Raw genomic sequence first — 24,103 nt, 5'->3', positions numbered from 1 at the left:
ATACTCTCTTAAATCCTTCATTGTGTGCTGATGCACACAATGCAGACAATGCAAGGATTTCCTTGACTTTTCCATTGATTCCATTATTTTCAACTCTTCATTTTGGGGTCTAATCAAAGCAACATTCAGGACGATTCTAAGCTACTTCCAGTGAAAAGACAGCTGTGAACTGGAATTTGTGTAGGTTTTTTTATCGACAATTTTTTTTTACTCGGGTCAAATTACATTATGTATTATCTGCTAGGTATTATGTTGTTTTAAATAAAGAAAGCAGATGTAACATCTACTGCAAAAGTTAGCTGAGGTTGGTAGGTGTTACATGTAAGAAATGGAGCAAAGATAAATTGTCTCAAGTCAGATAAACATTTCTAATACCACAGTATTCTTGCAGATTTTCATGACAACCCACCTAACCTGCTTGTATGAACTTTAAGAAAGAATTGCCAAATATGCGTATAAAGGATGAAAACAACCATAGATTGGAGAGCTTAATGAGTTATTTATGGGTTGGCAGTAAGAGTATCCCTGGCACTGAGCACATGAAAACTTGGCAGAAGATAACATGGTTTTAAGGATGAATAGTATTCAACTTTTCTGAAGTGTTACTGCTTTTAAAAAACAAACCAACAAAAAATAAACACCACAAAAAAACTCCAAACCCCATATCTTGGTACCTTTTTAAACTAGCTTTGGATCTGTAAATGTTTCTTGGTTTTAAAAGGAAAACTAAATCTGAGTAATACTGTTCAGCACAGATGTATGTCTTGATCACAGTCTTAGCATCACCTGAGATTATTTCAAACCAAGAAAGCAAATGTCTTTCACAAACAGCACGTATTTTTTAGTAGACAGAGCTAAAACTCTCTCCTTTTCTTCTACTCTCCAACATGCAACTTTGGGCTTTGAACAGATCAGATAAATGGCCCAAAGCCACAGAGGGAATAGTCAAAGCTGTAATTCTCACCAGCATGTGTCATGAGCTGGCTGGGTCATGTCTTTATGGAATGAATTCACTGGGGCTTTCTGGATAAGTCCTAATGTAATTTCCATTACCTAAAGTTGTAGTTACATATTGCCTGTTTCTTTATTCTCTCAGCAAATATCAGTATAGTCTTACTGAAGACAGAAAAATGTCAGTGATCTGTGTCATCAATGACAGCACTTCCCACTGTTTTTTTTTAAAAAAAAAAAAAAAAAGTAAAAGGCCAAGCCCCAAAACCTGAATTGACTTTTCCGATTTTTCTGAGTAGTACTGAGGAGACTTTTCAAAATTGGCTTGTTTCATACACAACTGGTAGAGCAAATAGTAACTGTGAAATAATTTATACTTTCTTTCTATCCGTTGCAGACACTGAAGTGCATTTCAAAAACACCCTGTAGATACCAGAGTCCTGAGACTGTGAGAGATTTCCTCGTAGCAATGAAAGGCCATAAGCTAACCAAGTAAGTGGAGATGTGCCTTTGGATAAAAGTATAAACTCCTGGCAGTGTTGAAAAACTGATTCCCATGTACACAGTATGATAATCTGTCTGGTTGCGATTAATGTATTTTAAGTATTTTCTGCCATTATTTAAATACTCATCCAAACATCTTTTCCTTCACTTGTTAACGCCTACATGGATGAGTATTTCCTTAAGTGGGCCTGTGTTTACCAATGTATTTCTCAAACAGATTCTTGTCAGTATGATGGTTTTTAACATGGTTTCACATGGTCCAAGCACGAAGTAGAGTTCATAAAATGTTTTCTGAGGAAGAAGTTGTAAGTTGTAAATGGGTTTTGAACACAGTAAGAGAACTGGGGAAAAAAAAAACCAACCCAACCTCAATTTATTGTCAGTATTATTTTTATGAACTTCCTTAAGCAAAAACGCACTCATTCTTAAGAGGTGAAAAAAGTGACTGTATTGCAGGGAGCTAATAAGTAAATAAAGTCCTAATACAGATGTATGGGAAAGAATGTTATTTTGAAGTTAAGTTTTATGTGAATCTGTGACCCCAACTGCCACAGATCATCTCTCAGGGTTATGCTCTCTGATTAGCATTTAGCAAACTAAGATGTTCATCCTCTCTTTTTGTGCTGTTTGTCTGCTGATATTTATGTCCACTAGGATTTCTGAGATGTACATTTAGTTACCTAAATATTGAGTCAGTCAACCTTTTCTCCCCCGCCACAGTTTCTAGTAAAGCTGAACATACAGTTCATTCTTCTTCTTTTGGGAGGTCCTGCATAGAAAATAAGACTTCCTTCAGAGTTACAAGAAGACTCAAAGGGCATTTTTCCTCTTTGGCAGTGGTGTGAATGCCTGTTCGCAGTGCTTGAAACGCACGATCCTCTCAAACCTCTCTCCAGAGTGTGAGTGAAGCCTGTAGATAATCAGACCCAAAAGAAATTCAATCAATTGACTACTTGCTTGGATAGCTCTAATCAGTCATCTGATTTTTAAAGCAGAAAAACCAAAGATTTAGTTGCTTCTAAATGACTCCCTCTTCACCACGAAGAAGTCGTTTATGCTGTATAGACGCTGACTGCGTTTTTCTTCCCTGCTGGAAGCACTCCCAAAGAGTTCATGCTCTGGGAAGGAGGCTCTTACTAATAATTCGGTTGTGTCACAAAAAAAAAAGCGAAGTGAGAGCATCTGGAGAGTGCAGTGCTACAAGGCAAGTTTCTACCCTGTCCAAAGCATAGTAAGTTGAGTAGAAAGCAGATTGTCAGCTCTTTTGTTGGCTTTCGGTGCCCCCTTTCTACAAACAGTTACGCTCACATCCAGTATATCAGCAGCTCTGATCACAGTATTGCTGTCTTTGCAGACACAGGGGTGCTAGTAGTTGGAAGCTTTGTCATGGGTATTGTAACTTTGCCCGTAGTGCTTTCTTTTGTAGAGCTGAAGTTGCAAGGTCCGTATGTCAGTGTTTAGTCCTCCCATAGCTCATTTTATATAGGAGGATACTAATGTAGTGGGCAAAAATACCCTAATTATTTTCTGACATTGAGGTATTCAAGTGTGGAGAAAATACTCTGTTTACTGTAAAGAGCTGATAGGATGGAAATGAAAGAGAGTATCTTAAAATCGGCAACAAACTATTTCTTCAAATAAGTAGCGAGCATCCTTGATTTCTGGTACTGTGAAACAGTCATCCTTTTTGAAGTGAAATAAGCTTGTTCAGTGTGTGCAGGGCAGCAGTTAGGAAAGCAGCGGAAGAATGCTATATCACAGCAAAAAGCCGGTGGGAGTTAAAAAGGCAGAATAGGTTTTTTAGAAGTAGCTGAATGAGTTAGGTATAAGAGTCCCATTAAAAGTCAAAGGGCTTTTTTTGTTTTAAAGCTCATTTCTAAACTTCTTTGCGGTATAATTTGGCCAGGACCTCAGGGTTAACTCTTACAAAAAAGGCGGGGGAGCTCTGTTATCACGTTAGATACCTTGACCACATCTGCTCCCCCATATGGTGTCTCTGAGAGTAAAGTACTAAATGATGTTGGGTCATAATGCAGAGAATTCTAGCTACAAAATGTCTTACAGTCTCCCATACTGCCTAGCTGTTCTGTAGATCTACCCAAATATTCGCCTTCCCAAGCCTGCTTGTTCTTTGAACTTGAATACAGCACCACTGCAAAGGTTGAAATAGTTACAAGGTTTAAATGAGCTTTTTGACTGTTTTATCTTCTTTTTATGGATGCTAGGAAATGCCATTAGTTTTAGGTATCATCTTCTCTGCCCTTTTTCTCTGAATCAGAGTCTGTAAGATAAGCAAGAGAATTACGCCCAAGTCATTTCCTTCTGCATAATGGCAGAAGGACAAGAGTGAAGAGCCATCCGCTAGTTTAGGTTACAAATTTACCGTGTTTATGGCTTATCAGAACTCAGCTTGGACTGTGATACCTTAGTTTCTTGAGCAACCTCTACAACTTTACTTTTAGTTAATATCTCTGTCATCTGGTAAAGAACTTGCCAGCACTGCATTTGCCACGTACTTTACAAAATAAGAAACAGAATTGTTTAGTGTGATCCTGGCACTTTCTCTTTCTTCTAATCTTTTCCATTCAGACACTTCAAGCTACAAGTATCAGAGCCCATCTGGCAGCCTCTTCTCACCAAAACACAGAAAGCATATGGTGTGCAATTACTATATAATGCACTTTATGTTAAACTGCTTAAAATAATAATGCCTCCAAGGAAATTTTGAACTACCCTTTGGTTCATAACCAAGATCACTTCAACACTGTTCTGTTGTTAAATAAATTAAAAACTAAAGGCTTTAATCATTTCCATTCTGTGGGGTGGAGGTGGTATTTGTTTAAAAGGCTTCACTAGAGATTTTGTTCCAGTTAGCGTTCCAGTTAGGTTCTTTTCTTTGAGAGGAAAGAACCTGCAATATTTGCTCTCCAGGACCTTGCTTATATGATCTTGCTGTAATGACCTTTCCTCCCACAAAGAGTAATGAACTCCAGAGTCCGTCTTTGCTAATTCCTTTCTGGGTAAGGCATTCGAAGATGTGCTCTCTCCCTTAATCTCTTAGCTGGTTATATGCTGTCTCTGCTGGTAACAGTTTTCTGAAGGTAGCTGATTTGATTTGAGATACATGTTAGCTGGTGTCTGTCCCCAGTGAGGGCACAGCAGCATTTTCTGTTTTCTCATTGCAAGAGGAATAAAGGTTCTGGTTGAAAGGCACAACTAGTCAGAAACACCCCCTCATCTGAGACTGCTTCCTCTGCCATTTAAATTCCTTCTTATGACTCTGCCTCTAATCAAGGAGGAAACGACTAAGCAGTGTGTTTGTGCTGTTAATTAGGCTCAGCAACTTCTTTTCTAATACAAGGACTTCAGGGCTTTCAATATAAGAAGGATTTGCAGCTATATCTAAAAACCTGATGGAGGTAGGTAGTGCGAGGAGCTGACTTTCCCTGCTCAGCATGTTATTGCAGCACACAAGCACTAGGTTGTGCTAGTGTACGTGAGAATTTCAAGGTAGTGAAGAAAGACCCAGACACCATCCAGAGAAGCACCAAGAATTGAGGTACATTCATTTGAAGAACGGCGCTTTTAATGAAGTGAATTCTCATTTTTCCTGCCCTCCTTCTACAAGCCTGCAGTACTAACCATGCAGAATGTATCGCTCGTCAGGCTACATGTGGTGTCCTAAAACATTCTGGCTCCAGTTACAGTGCTGGCAAATGCTGTAGTTCTTGTAAAATCACCTCAAGTCTTTTCTTTCTGTTATTGCTGATATTTGCTACTCAAAACACCATGTTAACAGACCAGCATATCTTTTCCGCTGATAGCCATCAATTTTGTGATGGGTTTTTCTCATTAGTGTTACAGGCAGAAAAAATTAATTTTTCCTAAAAGGCAAATTTTAAAAATAAATACTAATGTGTAAAAACAACTTAAACCTTTCAGAGTCATTTCAGATAGCTGCCTTGCTAAATGGAGCAAATTCAAAGACATCTAAACCTATATTTCACTGGTATAGTCAGTAAAGTGTGGTAAAACACAGTTTTTTCCCTGTCATCAGTTATTTTGGTAAAATTGAAACTGTAGAACTGAGATTTTTTTTTTTTTTTTAAACGAAAAGCTCCAAACTGACATCATAGTGAATTTTATTATTACCTTGTTGAGGCCTCAAGCTTTGGCTAACACTACAGTACAGTAAGCCATGTTGTACTTGGAAATACAGTATGCCACTAGGAGCTAATTTTCCAGTTTTAGTCCCTAGAATGGCTTCATATTTTGTAAGGTAGTGCGAATGGCATTGCATGAAAAGAACATTTATCAAGCTTGTGCTCTGTAATTGCGGTTAAATGAAGATTGGCTCAACTTGTACTTCTTCCTGTTACTGATAGCCTATCTTAGATCTAATTTTGGAATAATCAAATTTCCAATCACTGCATATTATCATAATTTTGAAAATTGGACATAAACATTGCCCTTTTAGTCTTTAAATCAACACATTCAAGGAAGCATTGAGCTGAAAATCGGTAGTACTTTTAGAAAGTATTTTCCCTCATTACTGCCAAAAACTACAACAAATATAAAAATATTAAAGGCTGGATGATGTACTTTGTAATTTTTGTCTCCTCCAGAGCTTTCAAAGTTGAATATTCAACATCGAAGTCAGGATGGTGCTATTTTAACAATAGCATCATTTAATAGCCTTTAAAAAGACCATTGTGTTTCCCACTGAATTGATTTGAAATTAACCCTTTGATCTGTAGCAGTGTCGCTCAATTTTTTGCATTCAGATACCATTAGCAGCCCTCAGATTTCATCCTGCAGAGATGTACCGACATTAAGTGCAGCGGTAACCCCTGTGGAGAATACAGCCCAGTATGTTTGCACAGACCATGCGCAGACTGCTACTGTGATTTCGCGGACCGCAGCTCGGGACTGCTCATCCGTAACCCGAATCCTGTGATCTTGATTCAGACAACATTTTACATGAGTTGCCGTGGTTGACTCAAGACCATAGGATTTGACTCTTAACCATGTATTTCATTACTAGCTGAAAATACTTATGTATACTGCTGTTACTTTATGGTTTTCCTAGCAACTAAAAAACATACATTCTTGAGGATTAATTTGCCTCTGCACAGTCGCAGATGTTTTAGGATTTTTTTTTTTAGCTCTGTGTGCTGTATTTTGGCACTAATACTGTCCTCTTCTTACCCATGCCTATAGATCTCTTCCTAGAAAAACAAAATGTGCATGCATATATATTTACATACAGTCTAGGAGTTCAGTAGCTAAAAAATGAGCAATACAAAGACATTCCGTATGAGGTTTTGGTTAAAATATAAATGCTGCAAATATTTGGCAAGCTGCTGACAGAAGAAGATACATTTTGTCTTAATTTGCACAACAGTATGTAACTGGTTTTATTATTTTTTAGAATCTGTGAGTTTATTATGCGCTGTAGCAATGTGCTGTCCATTCTGTCTACCCAAATATGCAGTGTGATCTTGACCACAAGACAGTGATTTTTTCTTTTTTGTCTTCTAGAACTTTTTTTTGACCATGAATGTAATATAATCCTACATCCTCACCTCCTACAATATACGTCTCCCCTCAACGCAGACCTCAGACCCATTTTCTTCTCCCATAACTGCATGCATTTTTGTCTCCCGCAGCCCGAGCTTTATATATCCCAAAGCCCACTCCACATCACTTTGCCCTCAGCTGGAAATGCTGATCTTGGCTCTAGCTGAGTTTCAGCTACTGCTGGATGCGGGCTGGAAGTGGGGAGGCACTGCTCAGCCTAACAGCAGTAATTGCCATTTTGGGATTTCTCACTAGGCAGGTCCTGTAAGAGTCTGCATAACGGACGATTAACTCTGATTAGTGGAATCTTGCTTTTATGTGAGAAAATGGCTTTCAACTGTCACTCATCTTTTGTATGTATTCTTCTCTTGAACGAGCAGCTTTCATGTTCCAAACAGTATTACTAAAATCCAGACAGTCCAGAGAAAATACAAAGACTTACTTTTTGGGGGCAATTAAGCTGAAAATATTCTTCACCTTCTGTTTAGTTGAATGGGACAGTTATCCTTTTTATTTAATGAGTGTGACTGTAAACATGCATGCTGTAGAAAGAAAGATGTGTAAAGATGCTGTGTAAAGATGGATTCATCTGAGTTGGAAAAAGTTCCTTTTATTTTTTAGATGTAATGGAGCATGAACTAAATTCAGGCTTATCATGTCTGTGCCCGTGCAAAATACTGCAGTCAGCACCGATACTGATGCATGTTCAGGCTTGCAGCGTGCAAGACTTGCTTGCCTTCCCTAAAGCTTATTTCTGATGGAGTTGTGGGTATTCAGGTTCTAATTTGTGTACGTGCTAGCAAGAAATCCCAGGTACACAGAGACTCTGACCCGAATAGTCAACTTTTGGTACCAGTGTTAAAAAAGCCAGTGCAGTAGGTACTGAGCTCCAACTCATACTGCATGCAGTGCTACACTGCGCCGAGGAATCCAGTTTTCTATTGCAACATTGAACTTCAGAGGCGTTTTGTGAGTGTTTGCTTCAAGGGGATGCCAAGAGTAGTACTGTTCCGGTCGCTCCGTTTGTTATGAGTAGGGAAAGTCAGAAATTGCATGCAGGGAGAAGAACTGGGACCAAAGCATCAAAAGCGTCCCCTGAGCTGAGCTCAGGGATGGAGTGGATGTCTGTGTTCTCTACAAACAGCAGGAAGAGCTGCTAACATGGACCTCCCGAGTAAGCAGAGGTAACTGTTCATGTCTTGCACACATGCATGCTTGGTATTTCTTAAATAATCTCAGCAGCTGGATATTTACCAAACAGAAGAGAAAAGATAAAATGTTACTGTTCTCTATTGCAGGAGGAGCATATCTACCCATACTAGTATCCAGTGTACCCGCACTAGTATCAACATATTTGTCTAGATGTCTTCAATTAGTCAATTATCCCTTTGCCATCTGCAATATTTTGCCAAAATAAAGTAACTTACATCTTCATTATCAGAATGATGTTTAGGTTGATCAGCAAATAACTAGCTAGGTACCGGTTTTCAGCTGACACTTACTGAATTTCTCTGTATCTTCGGATTCAATCTCTATGTAAATAAAACAAATGCATTGCTTAAATCATAATTATGAAATGTTAACATGTCGAAAGATTATTACTTTTTATTGTTAATTAGTGTTTATAATTTCTAAAGCCCTGTAACACTACACAAGCACTTTCAGATGAAATATGTCATTTTTGTAGCTTTTGGTTTTTTGCACCCTGCTGCTAATTCCTTTTTGATGTTCTGAGTCAGTTTTCCAGTAGAGAGCTTTGCAGATCAAAAACAGGCATGAAATTGTTCAGATAACACATTTTAATGACTTACTTGCAAATTATCTCTCATTCTTCTGTACAGATTTTAAAAACTGCACTACTCTGAATGATACTATCTTTGGTGAAATAATGCTTTTGAGATCCGTTTGTCCCGACTGTAAAACTTCTATCTATTCCCTAATGAGTTACGGTAACGTTAATGGCTTATAAGCAAAAAGTCTCTGAGAGGTGACCTTTTTTATTGTGTCCTGTATTTCTTGTCTTCAGGAAACATGAACAGTTTCACGAACTGATTGTTTTAGTCATGATGTATAATTGGTTTTAATTTATTTCTGTTGCTACCTGCTCTGCCAGTAACCTTTCTGCGATAAACATGATGGAGCTCTACTTGTTCTAAGATAGCTCTGGATAAACAAGATTTGTGTTCTTTAGCACGGGCATGGTATGGCTTTGGTTATTGATCCTGTTTATTTGGCTCTGAAGTGTTTTCGGCAATAAATTTCAAAGATATTGCTTTGAAAAACAAGAATATGAGAAAATTTATCTTATGTGTTCTTTTGTAAAAGTCAAATAATACTTTTTGTCTGGAGATGTGGTGGAGCTTTAGGATTGGATTGGGACATGTCTTGCTGCAAAAGTAAAGAAAGACTTGCTTGAAAAGGTTCTGATCTCTGAAGTGGCATGCGAGTGTACAGTGCAGTGAGAAACTTGTATGAGTTCATTAAACAGTGAACATAGAAGTCTGCCTTTGTAAGTAGGGCTTTGGGAGGAGGGGGAGGTGTTTTATAAGTAGATATGTTCATAGCTCTCCTGTGAGAGCTGCAGATGTTGTCTCTGTTTTAGATGTCTGGAAACTGAGGCACAGACACGTGCTTGGCCAGGGACCATAAAACAAATAACATTGAAAGCCAGGACCAGAGTGCCAGCTTCTGCATCTCCGTCAAGGGCTCCAGGCACTGGACCAAGCAGTTTCCTAGCTCTTGAGGAAAAAGCACGAAATCTCTCATACATTCATTCAGATGAATTGGCCAGATTTTTGTATGCTGAAGATGTTATTTAGTGTTTTTTACCCAGCTCTGTTAGGACTTCTGCTTTTATGGCAGTGATGTCTTCTGCTACAATTTTACAAGGGTGGCATTTTTCTCTCATTGATTCCTTAAATGACTTGCTTTCAATTTCAGTTCTGGTCTAAAGAATTTCAGTACTTGTGTCTTGTCAATATTAAGGTTTTATTTCTGTCCTTCCATTGCTTATGGACAGTAGTAAATGGCAATAGTTACAGATACCTTATCTTTTTGACAATAAGGCAGCCAACAGTGGTGCTCTCAGTTTAGTGTTAAATTCATCCATGCTCTTAATAGCCTCTTGTTGTAAACATCAAGCTGCCAAATAAATAGATATAAGTGATAGCACGGGAAAACAAAGGAGGCATATTCACTGCTTCTCACCGATGGAAACATATTTTGCTTTCATCCTTGATTCTCCAAAACCAAATCAATCTAATAAATCTGGCTAACAGAGCTCATTCTGATTCCTTTGTGTAAATACTGTGTAAAATCACAGTATTCAGAATTTAAGACCAAACCCTGTGCTGCCAAGGGGTTGTTAACAGGAGACGGGGGGAAAATGTAAGCAGTTATTCTGCAGGAGGGAAGAGAGAGCATAGTCACTACAGTGGGAATTGCCTTTAAATACTGATTTATACCGTAACTGACACAAAGGACCTTCCCCCCAGCATCCTCCTCTATTTTTGCAGCCTGGATGCGCCTTACAGTTCATGAATGCAGGGACAGATCCTTTCCAGGGCACTAGAAAATCCCCAAGAGGAGGGAGCAGGTCTGGCCGGGGGCCATGACCACGCAGTCCTTTTAAGCATTATTTAGTGGAGCCTTCAAAGAATATTGCAACAACTGCTGCAATGTACTGTCTTATGGGCCTTTCCTTTTTTTCCTCCATGCCACATCTCTTCCCCACTCTTAAACCCCAGTGCCTTTAAAGCACTCACCGCTTAATTGTTCCCCCTCAGCCTTACTGTCTGTAAAATGGGGATAGTGATCCTTACTATTTTGTACAAGACGTACAAATAAATGTGGGCAAATGCAAGGAACTAATTTGATCATTGGTGTTTCTTAGAAAACACTTTGAAACCACTGTTAAAATATTTGCTTTAGGAACGTATTTAGGCACCTTTTTTTTAAGGAGTAAGTTGATGGCTTTGGAAGGGCAAATGCTGATGTGCAGGTAGAAACATTTTCCTGTTCTTCAGCAAAAATATTCTTTTAGCTGTGAAATCTGAAATCGGTGTGAAATCTGCCACGCTTGTTGGCATTTATCCAGGTGCCAAATGTCACTCTATTGCAGGTTTTTTCTGAAGATTGAGAAAAATCTTCTGATGTGGTTCTGTAGAAGTAGGAAAGAAGATTAAAAGGATAGGGTGGTACCCAAAATGTTTGAGCTCATTTTTTAAACAGACATTTTGAACAGTTCTGTGGTTGGTTAAAATGGATTTTTCTCCCCCCCTCTTCCCCCCCCCCCAAGTCCTAATTCCTTATTCCCTTCTCCAATTTTGAAATTTAGAGAGTAAAAACAAATAGGTACATTTGTAAAGTAAATGTAAATTCAGGATGTTGAATTGTGTACGCTTTTTAATGGTTAATGAATATATAGGAGGATTTCTCAAGCTTTCTGTTACAAATTGTTAGTATTTCACAAATGTTGCATTTTAATATTGCAAGCTTTTCTTTTGAAGTTGAAAGAAGTTGAAGATTAGAATTATTTTCCAGCATTTTATGAAAATGATGGCAGAATGACTCAGGGACTAGGTGGTACAATTAAAAACTTTTCTTTTTTAGGATTTTGGTTTTATCACCAGCAGGCTGGATCTAAAAATGAGCCAGCGTGTCATCTCTTCAAAGCTGTTTTGTGTTCTTTAGGGCTGTGAATACACATCAGAAAACCCTCTGGTATAGTGAAGCTTGATGTTTGGTATCAGCAAAGCTGTTGTCTTCACTGAGCCACAGAGTCTCCCGTAGTCCTATTTCCATCACTAGGTCACTTGCAGTCATGGACATTTTAGGTGAAGAGGGTCTGTTAGATCATCCAGTCTGTGGTAATACAGGATTTTTCCTTCAGGAGACATAAGCCAGGAGAATTTTAGGCTGGTGCTGCTCATTTGGCGAGTTCAGTGGATAAATGAAAGGCCTTATTCTCTGCCTGCCTTCTTAAGTATTAAATTCAGTCTCTTGACACGTACAGGTGCGTGCATGTACAGACCACAGCAATGCATCGCTTGTCAAAGGCTTCTCCTGAGAAGTCTAAACACCTTGGTCTTTGAGCATGTGCTGGTGCACATACATGAATGATGAAGTATTGAAATGCCTGACAATGTTATAAGCTGTTAGCTGGTGTTAGATTTCAAGGGCAGCCAGTGTCAGAGGCCATTTGAAAAGAGACGGTATCTCTGAAGTATCTCCAGACACACAGACATTGACCTGTTGGTTGTAAACGCCTGCGTGGGAGAGCTCGGGGCTGTGAATTACAGCATCTGTGTTCTCTTGAAAGCCACCCACAGGTTCAATAAAACAGGGTGAAACTCATATCAGCATCAGTTTAAATGTGCATTAAAAATGCCTTTTAAATAATAATAAATTCCAAGCTTCAATTCTTCAAAATTGTAATTCACTACTGTATCACGGACTGGGAGATCGTGCATGGTAACTGTCAGTTCTCGCTTTAATGCATGAATGTGTGCGATAGAGGTGCTGCATAAGCAGACGGCTGCTAGGAGAGGCTGTATGTCAAGTAATAATCATTCAAGAGGTTTTTTTTTCCCCAAAAAAATGTATGTTCAAATTGTTTACTCATTGTATCTATTATTATTACACTGTAATTGTATGCTTTTATTATAAAAGTGCATTTGTTACTGTTTCATATGCCCTTTTAAACATCTGTTTTATCTTTAGGAGTGTTGTATTATTGTGCTTTTCTGTTCTAAAACACAAAGATCGGCTCAGATCGTTAGCCATGCTGCTATTATGTGGTCAATGTTAATGTTCTGAGCTTCTGAAATTAATGAAATATGCATTACTGGCATATGGGTTTTACTTTGTTTTTAGAATGATATGATATGATTTAAGTAGGGTGTAAAACTAATAATTTTTGGCTGCAGAGGTATTGCCTAAATGTTGTGGTGTGAATTTAATGAACATACTTGTTTGATCACATCTTCCAAAAAAAAAAAAAAAAAAGATATTTTTAAATGTCAATGAAATTTTTTCCCTCATACCCCTTTTTTTCTATTTTAATGATCAAAGTGTTTAAGTGGATGTTTGTGAGATCTCGTGATTTCTTGATGAGAAAGTGGAGCTAATAGCTGTTTGGTGAAAATGAATCCAGAAAAGCAGTGAGGCTGAGTGACCATAACGATGGTTCTGAATGTATCAGGAATTTTGCCACTGGCTTCAGTGGTGCTAAACTGTCTCTCTGAATATTAGTGTTTTGCGTTTAAGTACCGAAGTTTTACTGACTTCTTCCCCTTGCAGGCAGAGGAGAATGGAATTGGACTATAAAAAATACAGATGCAACACGGTTCATATCTAAAACCAAAACAAAAGAAGCTAATATTGATTGAAGTGCTTTTGTGCTAAATGCACAGGACTGCAAATCTGAACGCATAGAATCGCTTTCTGTCTGCCTTAGAGTGTGGACAGGTAATCAGAAGTGTTTGAATTATTGTAAATGAATGAATTCTCACTTGTCTTTAAAATATCCAAATTATCATGGCAATTAAACCTCACTGCAAACCCAGTCAGAATTATTCTTGGCAGTGGCGTTTCACCCCTAAGTTATCAGGAATGTATTTGCATCTTACCAGTCATTTGAAGGGATTCTCAAATTATATAGTAATGCGGATTGTTTTACGCTTTGCTTTTAAACAGGGCAGAAAAGCTCCAGTTGCTTAACCACAGGCCCGTGACGGCAGTTGAAATACAGCTGGTAAGTAACAATGCCCCTGACTGTTCAAAGCTTAAATGAAAACAGCTTTAACCTTGAAGATCGATTGAATAATTACTTTCTCATGGACAGTGATTGAATGTATCCCTTTATGCACATCTTTACATTCATGGTTTCAAATCCACTCTGCTTCCTCTCCGAGACCTCCTTGGAGACTTGCCCATCTTTCTCTCAGACAGATTCTCCACCTCTGTTTGCCTCGGTGTCACATACTGAAAATGCCTAATGCAGTCATTAAAGGTTAGTTACAGTATTGCAAGTAAGAATATATTTAACCTGAGTCTTTTTGCTGCTGCTCTGTAATCAAGTACTTCACTTTTTGACAGCTGTGATGACATGGTTGTTTTGATGGCAGGGTTTCATGTTCTAGTAAAACCAAACACACTAAAAAGGAATGAGTAATGGCTGATACGGAATTTTGAGTGGTGGTGCAGAATGAGAAATGGATATAAACAGACTTTCTGATGGAAAGTAGCCATTACCAATCTGTTAAGCATAATTCTGATGTAAAGAGGGATTGTCACTAAATAGAATAGATGGTTATATTCTCTGGAGTATCTCCTTAGGATACAAAATCCTGTGGTAATAAAGAGATTATTATAATAAGGATATTCTGTTAATAAGGATCTCTTACATTAAGAACATCTGTTTACAATCTTATCCTGAAACCAAACTATGTAGTAACAGGATCATATTTTGCTGCAAAAAACAGGAGGATTAAAGAGGTACCAGTAGGACTATTTTTCTTTTGTAGCCAAGGAGTAGACATTATAATGCTGAAGGCGTCTCGTAAAAGAATGCTTCTAGCTGAGGAATTAATACTGTGTTTTGTGATTGAAGAGATCAGTGTCAGTCATCAACCCAACCCAGAGCATTAAAGCTTCATGAGTTTTGCTTAGGAAGTTAGTCGTAAGCGATGATGTAGAGCCTGTCTCATACCTTTGTTAGCGTCATGGGCTTAGACACAGATTTATTATATTCCCATATAGGCCACATACTGTCTTTTTTTTCCCTTTTCTTCTTTAAATGCAGTAATCTCTTGCTGCTTTCAGATGACTGTGGTTTTGTCTGTCTTTTCCCTCCTCCCCTCATTAGCCTACCTAGTTCCTCATTATCTTACCTATCCATAAAATATTGAAAATAGTTTTGCTCCTGTGTCATGTTTGAGGCCCAGGAGGCGAGTATAAGAAGTTTGGGCCTTTGTATTAGAAGTCAGGTTTCTGCAGAGTGTTGTACTTTAGATATTCCAAGGTTTGTAAGGTCAAAGTTAGATAAAACTCATTGCTAAAACTTACAGAATACAGATATGAGATTTGAGTTCAGTGTCAGCCCATTATTGATACGTAACCCTTCTCTAAAAAAGCAACTTGTGAAAAATTTAATATTCATACATTTGGGGACTAGCCTGAATTTGTATCGTCATGGAAGTATTGGGGATGCAGTTACTTCTGTTCCATTGCGATACCCCTGTAATTCCCAGGGCAAGTTTCTCCAAAACTAGTATTACAGTAAACTCGGTTGACTGGATTGTTAACACTGTTAAATTAAGCCTCCCCAAAATTGCAGCGCACTTACTCTTTCATCAAAGCACGTCAAAGTCTTTTGAGCTCAATAACTGTTAGGAAACTGCAGGCCATTTTTATTAGTGAAATACAGAGACTAGGAGCAATAGTAAGGAAATGATTTTGCTATTCGATTGCTGTCTTGAATCATTTTGGTTTCTGGTGACGACAGGGGAAAGATATTGTAGCAGTGCAATGTCTTTGAATACAGAAACCCCCTGTCTTCTCTGAGCATGTTTGAGTATGAAACAATGCAGAGCCATGGAGGCTACCAGCATTTTCTTTTTTGATGTCGGTAGGGAGAAGGTTACCCGTACGCAGATTTCGTGCAGGCAAGTCAAGTCAGTGCAGTCGATGGATGAAAGACTGCCTTGATTCTCTTTTCGTTGAACTTGCCCCTGCCATTCAAAAGCTTTGAGTCGCTCCTGGAACTGAAGTCAGAAATAAATGATGATGAAAACTTCTGACCACTTCATATAATGTAGGCAAATCAATCTTTTTTAAAAAGCCAGCTTTAAACAAAATGCCAAACAAGCCATATCTCTGTCTCTCACTTGCTCAAATAGTTTTGATGTCTCAAACTTTTATTCAGTGCTGCCTGTCCATGGAACGGAGTCAAATTTACCTGACAGGGTTTTAGTAGCTAATGTGAAAGGATAGTTATATTTACTACTGCTTGTTGCTTTTTTGCCTTTCCAGCTTTTTGTTTTTTACTTTCCCTCTATAAAATTCCCTGACTTTAGTTGTATGCAAACAATAAATCAATTTTGATAAAATTATATTTAAGCTAAAAAGCAAATTTATGTTGTGATCTTTTGATCTCAAGTTCTTTTGTAAGTCTTTATGCATAAATTGCTGTATTGTTCATATTTGTCTTTTCTGGACTGTGTGCCAGGATTTATTTTCAAACAACAATAGCAACAAAAGGAGCATGAAATTCTAATTCATATCCCACAGGGTAAAACACTGTACACATTGCAGCTATCTTGACCTCCTGTTTTAATCTTTAACATATGTTGTTCCTGGCTCAGTGATTCACAAAGGAGGGAAAAAAAGACAGGGATGTTGCTCTAACCATGACAGTGGTCCAGCTTTACTTAATGCTGAACTGTGATGGGTTTGAAGATTAAGCATCATCTTTTCTAATTAACAAATTGCTCCACATTCTTCTTTCTGAATGGAAAAGTAGATTTTAATTCTGTGCTTTTTAAAACTAGATTTCCATGTCAGAGAACTTTGTACCTCGTGATGCATGCTCTGCATAACCAGCCTGGCAGATTGTCTGTTATTGTTGAATATAAAATAATAATGTAAAGTATTCTTCTGGAAAATAGATGTTAGAGGATTTAAACATTTTATTTTCTCAACAATGTATTTTGCTTCCGACTTTGCATACTTGGTTAATTATCTCTGAGGGACATTAATCCAATCGTTCAGTCTTTTACTTTATTTCTTTTTTATGTGCTTTTTTTCTATTAGCATGTTGGTGCTGAACAATTTCAAATTACTGCTCAGAGGAGGAAATAGCAGTCATTTTCTCATAAAATATGTACCTCCTACACTGGCGTTAAATTATGTGCTTGACAGCTTTGGAAGTGATCAGAACCCCATTTCCTTTTTTACTGTAGTTTACTGATTATTTTTTAAATTGAATTCTTAGCTTATTATGCAAATAAACAATAGCTTTTAACCCACAGATTGTTCTGTTCTCTAATGCTGAGTTTTGTTACCCATCAAATATTACTTATCCTTGAAACAGTTTCTCAGTTCTTTCAGAACTTTTTAGGGTTCTTCAGTGTGGCTTTATTTATTTTTCAACATTTGCAGTGTATTGTCATGTCTCAGGGGGATAATTGAAATAAACATTAGCATTGAAAGCTTAAAAGAAGCACAGTGAGGATGACGAAGTCTCTTATACTTTGGTTTTACTTGGGTAAGCAGAAAAGATAAGGTATGGTTATAATTAGGGAAAGCATGTTCCTAAAATATTTGTCCTTGTTTCACTTAGTTAAAAAAAAATTCAAGACAAATACGCATGTGTATATATATGTCTGTGTTCGTATTTTGTGCTTACAAGTGCACATGGCACTATAAACATACAGATTTGCACATTTATTTTATGAATAAACACTTAAATCTTTGAAATTATCTTGATAGTCAGGCTAGCTGTTATTTTCTGATTTACCTTCTCGATAAATAAAATCGTTAAAAGCTTCTGAAAATTACTTTCTGCCATGAGAATTTATCAGCAGGTTTTAATGTGACTTACTGCTTAATGTAATTCTATTACTACATTCTGATTTGGTAATTATGGTTGTTTTGTTCCTCTGAGAAATTCATACATAGTGCTCGATAAAAAAAAGCTACTGTTAGAATGTGCAGCTGGGAAAGGCTGCACGGTAGTAAAATATTCCACATACACATTTGTTTAATAAGCACAGCTCTGGTTCCCAGTAGCGGTTACGTTACTGAGCAAGGCATCTGCCAGTGTTTGATCCTGCAGTTGACGAGCGATTTGTCTTTTCATTCTCTTGTAGCAAGATTCAGTGATGGGTGTTGGATGCATGCTTCATTTTGCTGTGTTAGCAAGCCCATGCACAGAGGTATCTGGAGAGGCAGAACAGAGTGGGCATCCTTTTCCTCACGTACTCTCCATTTAGTAAATGTTTGCCTAATTTTAAGCTAAAATCCAGTTAAGTTAGTTGGACCTCTTCAGTAGTTGAAAGTAAGTCAATACATAAGCTGTGGCTTAACAGTTGTAGGTACAAGGTGCTTAAGCAGGTGAAAAATTGGTTATTAGACTTCTAGATAAAGGTAGCATCGCTCTGAAAGATGAGCAGTACAGTGGCTTCAGCTGCCTTCTGAATAATTTGTATATATTCTGAAGATCTGGCTGTTTTTATCAATACATTTATCAATAAAAGTAAGAAGCAACTCTGGGTACTAGGCTTGAAAAGTATATACTAGCTGCAGGGGGAACATGCCTCCTTTTTTTAGCTTTAAGAATTTTATGCCAGTTAAGTTACCAAATAAAGTTTTCCTGCTTCCTTCCTTGAGTCCTTCTTTGGTCGTCTTGTAGATTATATTGTTTAGAGCATTAACTGGGGGGGGAAATGAAATGTGAAAATTGCTTACTGTATGAATATATTGCAATGAGAGTTTAATCACTAACTGTTAGTAGTTTGAGTGAAATAGAAGTTATTATTAAGGCCTGACTTGACTGAGTTGTTCTTGACCACGTAGTTGCATTTAATAGAAAATACATACTGTGTGTATGTATGCATGACATTGATATGCTATAACATTTGCTACGAAAACACTGCAGTTATTTCGGCATGGTAGAGACTTGAATGCTGAAAAGCAGTAACGACGTGGGAATTGTTTATTACAAGAAGCAGCATAGCTGACATGTCTTACTGCCTTTGTGTTCATTTCAAGAAAATCCTTGTTCTCAGCCCTGCGAAGGAGACATGCTTGTCTTGCTGCACATCAGGGTGCTTTTTATCTATAAATTGTGTTACTGTAACATGGTCCAATTTTATTACTTGTGCAAACCCCTGAATATTGAAAATACACAGTTCACTGGAGTTTTGGTTGATGATACCCTACATTTTGCACATGGCATCGTCTGTGAGGGTAATCTATTTCCATTTGGCTTGTGCGGCACTGCCAACGTAAACATCTTATGTCATACGCTTATTAAAAACATTTGCATTTTTGTTTTTCTTAGTATAAACTTTGCATTCCTGACTGCTTATGGTTTGAATCTGTTGCTTGAGCAGTTTCAGCCAGTTGCAAGTTAGAGGGAAGCAAGGCTTTTTGAGAGGTATTTTTTCATATATTGGTAAAATTCTTGCTGGAAAAGTAGATATTTGAATACAATTGTTTCTTTTTGCCTCTTACGCTTTTTCTTACGCATAATTTCTCTTCTGAGCATCGTAACATTATTTCCTAGTACGATCAGTAGCAAAGGTATTTTGACTTATAGTTGTAAATCAGAAGACGGTGCGAACATCTGTTGAATCTAGAATAAGCCTCTGAGTGACCTTCTGTTTCCCTTGATACCTGTTTTCCTTTAGGACAATTTCATTTGTCTCTTTAGCTAGAGGCTCTCTGTGCTTAGTTTTTGAATTTTTCCTTTTGGCATGCTGCTTTGCTGCTTCCTAATTGCTTACGGTTTTGTAAGTCGCTGCTAAGGCTGTTTCCCTGAAGAGTGAAAAAAATTGATTTTTATAGCTTATGCTTTTGATCCTTTGAACTCTTGAATAGTATCACGGCAAAATAGCACTGAAGCATCAACTTGAATAATACGCTGTCCATCCTGCCAAATGTAGATTTTTGTCTATCGGTAATTCCTGGTGTGAGAGCTGGCAGTGAGGATGCATGGCTCGGAGGCACCGAGTGAACCATTGATGAATTTGCTACACAGTTTAAGGAATTACCACTTCCCTCTGGCAGGGACTACAGATCTGTCAACAGAAGGGAATTTGGAGCTACTTTACCCGCTCCTCAGTGCAGTATCCAGCATCTTTCTTTAAAGATGCTTTTCTCAACAGTTTAATGAGACATCAGTTACAGCACCAAAGCATCTGAAACATGAGAGACTATTTTCTTTCATCAACTTTCTGGTAAAGTGTGATTTCTTAAACTGCCAGAGCAGTCACCAGAGCTCATCTGTCAATGTCCCAAGTCGTATCTGCAGTTTGTCAGTCTTGCAGACTGCCGTGTTCAGCCAGTGCAAATGACATCAACATGACTCTTCATATTGGGAGTTGCGGCATTACTCATTTGGCACTCAGGAGCACGTAAGAAGCAGTGATTAGATACTCGCGTAAGTATATTCTGCCTTAAATGCAGAAGTTGAGAAGAGTTGATGCTGATCTAGAAATCGCTCTCTATTATCTGTTTAAGTTCTGATCAAATCCTTGTGTTTAACTCTGGCTACCTGAAGCAAGCACCTAAAGGAGAAAGTGTTTGGAGAAGAAAGGGAAAGGAGATGTATAGGGAGGGATAAAATTTAAATGGGGAAGAGGGACAGTCTTCATGTGATCCAATAAATCAAAAATAAATCAGGCAAGGTGCCATTTTTCTGAAGATCAGAAAGGAGTGGGATGGTAACAAATGCAGGAGACATTGGCCACTAAGAGATAAATCATTCTGCCTCAGGTGACACTGCCTGTCCAAAGGGTGGGGGCTTTTTCTTTGTACAGTTCCTGCTGCTATGGGGCTGTCACCTTTAAAGTTCAATGTAACAGTAATTAATAACAGTATAATCCAGTCCAAAAACCAGGCTGATAATCCTCTACAAAACTTAATAACATAGGTCATCTGCAGAGTGATGGCTTTGTCAGCAATATAGGCAACAAAGAGTGTATTTACGCACTGTAACATACTTTATTGTATAATGTTGATGCTCCAAGGTATGCTAGTCAAGCTGCTGAGATGATCACTTCTGAAATGCAGTCTAGCAGGCAATTAATTGATACCACTTCAGTAGCTGCAGCAGTTGCTTGCACAGAAGGGTAACGTTAGGAGGATTTTTAGTATATTTTAACTCATAGTGTATAGTATAGCAGCTGGTGGTAATGAGAGCCAGGACTGTTTTTCAAGCCAGGGTCCTAGAGTAGTTCTTGAACTAACTGTAGTTGGAAAGCCACTCCACAGAGAATTTCATCCTTTGATCAGGATGGTCCCCAGAAACAGTGATTTGCGAATGGATATTCACTGTCTGCCTTTGGCTACATGAGTGGATTCTAGCGTGCTCGCTGTCCTCTTGTCAAGGATCTGTGGATACTGGCTGATGAAAGATGATCAGATTGTGCAAAGAGGACTCATAGGACACTGAAGGGAAAAAAAAGCTAATTGAATATACCACTCTGCTTTTTAGAAGGCAAGATGCATAGCTGACAATTGATAGCTAGAACTGATTAAACCTGCATTGACTTGGAACCATAATTAATATAAATCACTGCTCTTCAAAGGACGTTTTAAAGGACTTTGTATAAAAAAGAAAATCTCAAACTCTGCAATCCTAATTGGTTTCATTTGCGTTTGAAGAGTTCATTTGGCTTGCTTTTCCAGTCCTCTGACAAGCTTTTCCTTTTAACAGCTGCCTATAAATTAGGGCAGTTGTTGTTGCTGGTAGCAGTGATATAAGAGTTCCCACAGCTCCACAGTGAGAGTAGGTCCCTAATTAATCTTACGGAATTTTATTGTTGATTCGTGACAGCATGTTTTCTGTTGCTCAGAGCTTTTGTATGCTTTTATATTCAGGAATCTCACAATCTAACTAAATTCCAATAAAATATGGCTGCTGTAGGATTAGATGGCTTCTTTTATGGCCTAATTACTTATAGCCTAGGTGCTGGATAAGATACCAAGGTTCAGGTAACCACCATCAGGTTTTTCATGTTTTCACATGAAAGCACAGGAACTTAGAAAAATAGCTCTGGAAGGTAGCTCTGCGCATGAGCTAAATGAAAAGCCTGGCTCAAGATACTGATGTGTAGGTTGAGAGGCTTTTCTTCCTTGCTGTGAAGAAAGCAGGGTCTCATCGTGGAGTGCCAATTGTCGTGCTTAACAATGGAGCTCTTCTTTCTTTTTTTTTAAATATTGCAAGAGTTCCACTTTGTAACATGCTTTTGTAATGAGCTCAGACTATGTCTTGCATCCGTTGAAAATAGCATTTCCCAATTAGTTGAGTCCTTCTGTTTGGAGCTGAGGAAGGAAGTATGGATTTAATGATAACAATAGATTGTTTTTTGACCTGCAGATGGTGGAAGAAAGTGAGGAAAGGCTAACAGAAGAGCAGATTGAGTCACTTCTCCAGACAGTCACCAGTATTCTTCCAGGAGATCCGGAAGAACAGCAGAGAGACTCGGCAATGGCAACTGAAGACAAAGGTGACCAAGTGTAGGAGGCATCTAGACCAAAGCTGGCAACAGTTTCAGCAGAGGAGAATCAGCTAATATTTTTCGGTTTTTTACTTGATACCAGTTTAATCTTGTATTGGACATCGTTGTAAAATATGTTACAATTTTTATTACTCAGAGGTGATGAGGGAACCGATTGTTTACAAGAAAGCATGGAAAAGGACACTATTGTTTTGGCATTTTGTCATAAACGGGTATTATCTGAGTTTGTAATGTAGCAGTCTGAGAAACTATGGGTCACAGAATCTGAAGCTTTTGTATTTTTTCTATTACCCATATAACAGCTGTACATTTGAATAGGCTTATATACAGCTGGCAATGTTTTAATTATCACAGCAGTACTATAATTATAATTGCTTTCATATGCTTTTGAATTGCCCAACTGGTTTTCAGAATACGGTCTACAATACAAAGCCAACTTTTGGAGCTGTTTGTGAAAAGGGCTGTTTTCAAGGATCAGAGCATAGAGTAATGTACAAGAACTGCTTGGTATCTGGCCAGACAATTTCAAGTAGGCTGTTGGATCCTGGAAGTGAGAGGATCTGTTGGTAGGGTAGCTGTTCTCAAGGATGTCTGACAGTCCGTACTTGATAAAAGAGAGCGCCAGATCATCGGCTAAATCAACATATTGCCACTGAAATTAGCTAGTTGGACCAGTTTACAGCAGTTGAGGCTCTGGACTCAAACGTTAAGGGCTCTTAATAATACAAACAGAAGAACATTAAAGCATGAGGTGTATATTTTCCCTTTGAACGTTTGTTCCAATATTTATATGTAGACAAGTCACAGTGCTGTGAACACGCTGTCAACTGTGGAGTAAATGAATGAGTCAACACTGAAGTGAAGTCCTAATCTGGTTTAGAAGAATGAGAATCAGTCCTGGTTGAAGCAGAATTTTCTGTGTACCGAGCTTTTGTCTGATTAAAGATTTCAGGATCAAGTGTTTAATGTTGAAAGCATTGATGATTATAATAAATCTTTTGTATATATACATATATATGCATAAAGTCATGAGTTTGGCACTGGTTTTATACTATGACTGCAGACGATTCTTTTATAATTGTTATAATGTACTGAAAATAGAAATAAAGTTTGGAGTACATCCTGGGAATTTTGTGGCTTATAGACAAGACGCCAGATACTCTCATTCAAGGTCTTTTCCCTCCCTCCCCCCCCCCCCCCCCCCCCCCCCCGCATTTCTGTCATGGTTTTATTTTGTGTTTTTATACAAAGAATTTACGCTTTATGAGCTTTAGTTGTGCTTTATATGAAAGGGAGTGATAACTTCCAGAGTCTGGGGGATTTATAGTATGCATTTCTGTGGTATTTTAAGCTTCTTTGATGTTTGGAGAGGAAAGGAAATTACCAAAAAAAAATGTTTGTTACCTCTTAAACATAATTTATCTTACATCGAATGCATTCCAAGGCTGAAGAGTAAAGGTACGTTTTGACTGGGTAAGTACAGTATTAGAGGGGAAAAGTCCTTGGTAGTTTTTGTGATACATCAATACATATTTTCTCTCTACATGGGCAACAAAACAAAAGAGGTGAGTAGATCATATAATGGAATGATGTGAAATTAATTTTAAAATTAGCATTTTTACTCTTAGTAGTCACTGGTGGTATTTGACATCCTGTGGCCTTGGGCTGCAAGTGTTTACATTTTTCTGTCATGTCTTTTTCTAAAATTAAGTTATTGAAGCGTGTTCTAGACTTACGAAAAGCAGATGGAAGCAGATTGCAAGTATCTTTAGCCAGCAAGAATATTTTAACAGATCTCTGAAGTTGGATGTTCCATCTTG

General features: G+C 38.0%; 1 protein-coding gene across 4 annotated transcripts in view; it reads left to right on the top strand.

The window, feature by feature from the left end:
* Positions 1–23,412, top strand: part of CRCP (CGRP receptor component) — a 32,823-nt gene extending 9,411 nt beyond the window's left edge. For 3 of the 4 annotated variants that reach the window (XM_075168824.1, XM_075168823.1, XM_075168821.1), the window contains 3 exons: positions 1,349–1,443; positions 13,732–13,789; positions 22,142–23,412. In XM_075168824.1, the coding sequence (XP_075024925.1) occupies positions 1,349–1,443; positions 13,732–13,789; positions 22,142–22,285 (297 nt within the window). In that variant the 3' untranslated portion in view covers positions 22,286–23,412. Of the gene's footprint in view, positions 1–1,348; positions 1,444–13,731; positions 13,790–13,949; positions 14,048–22,141 lie in introns of all 4 variants that reach the window. The other variant, XM_075168822.1, reaches the window with a different exon arrangement.
* Positions 23,413–24,103: the final 691 nt, after the last annotated feature.

This window comes from Calonectris borealis, chromosome 19, assembly GCF_964195595.1.
Source record: "Calonectris borealis chromosome 19, bCalBor7.hap1.2, whole genome shotgun sequence".
Classification (NCBI taxonomy): Eukaryota; Metazoa; Chordata; class Aves; order Procellariiformes; family Procellariidae; genus Calonectris; species Calonectris borealis.
This window is presented reverse-complemented; position numbering and strand designations above follow the sequence as displayed.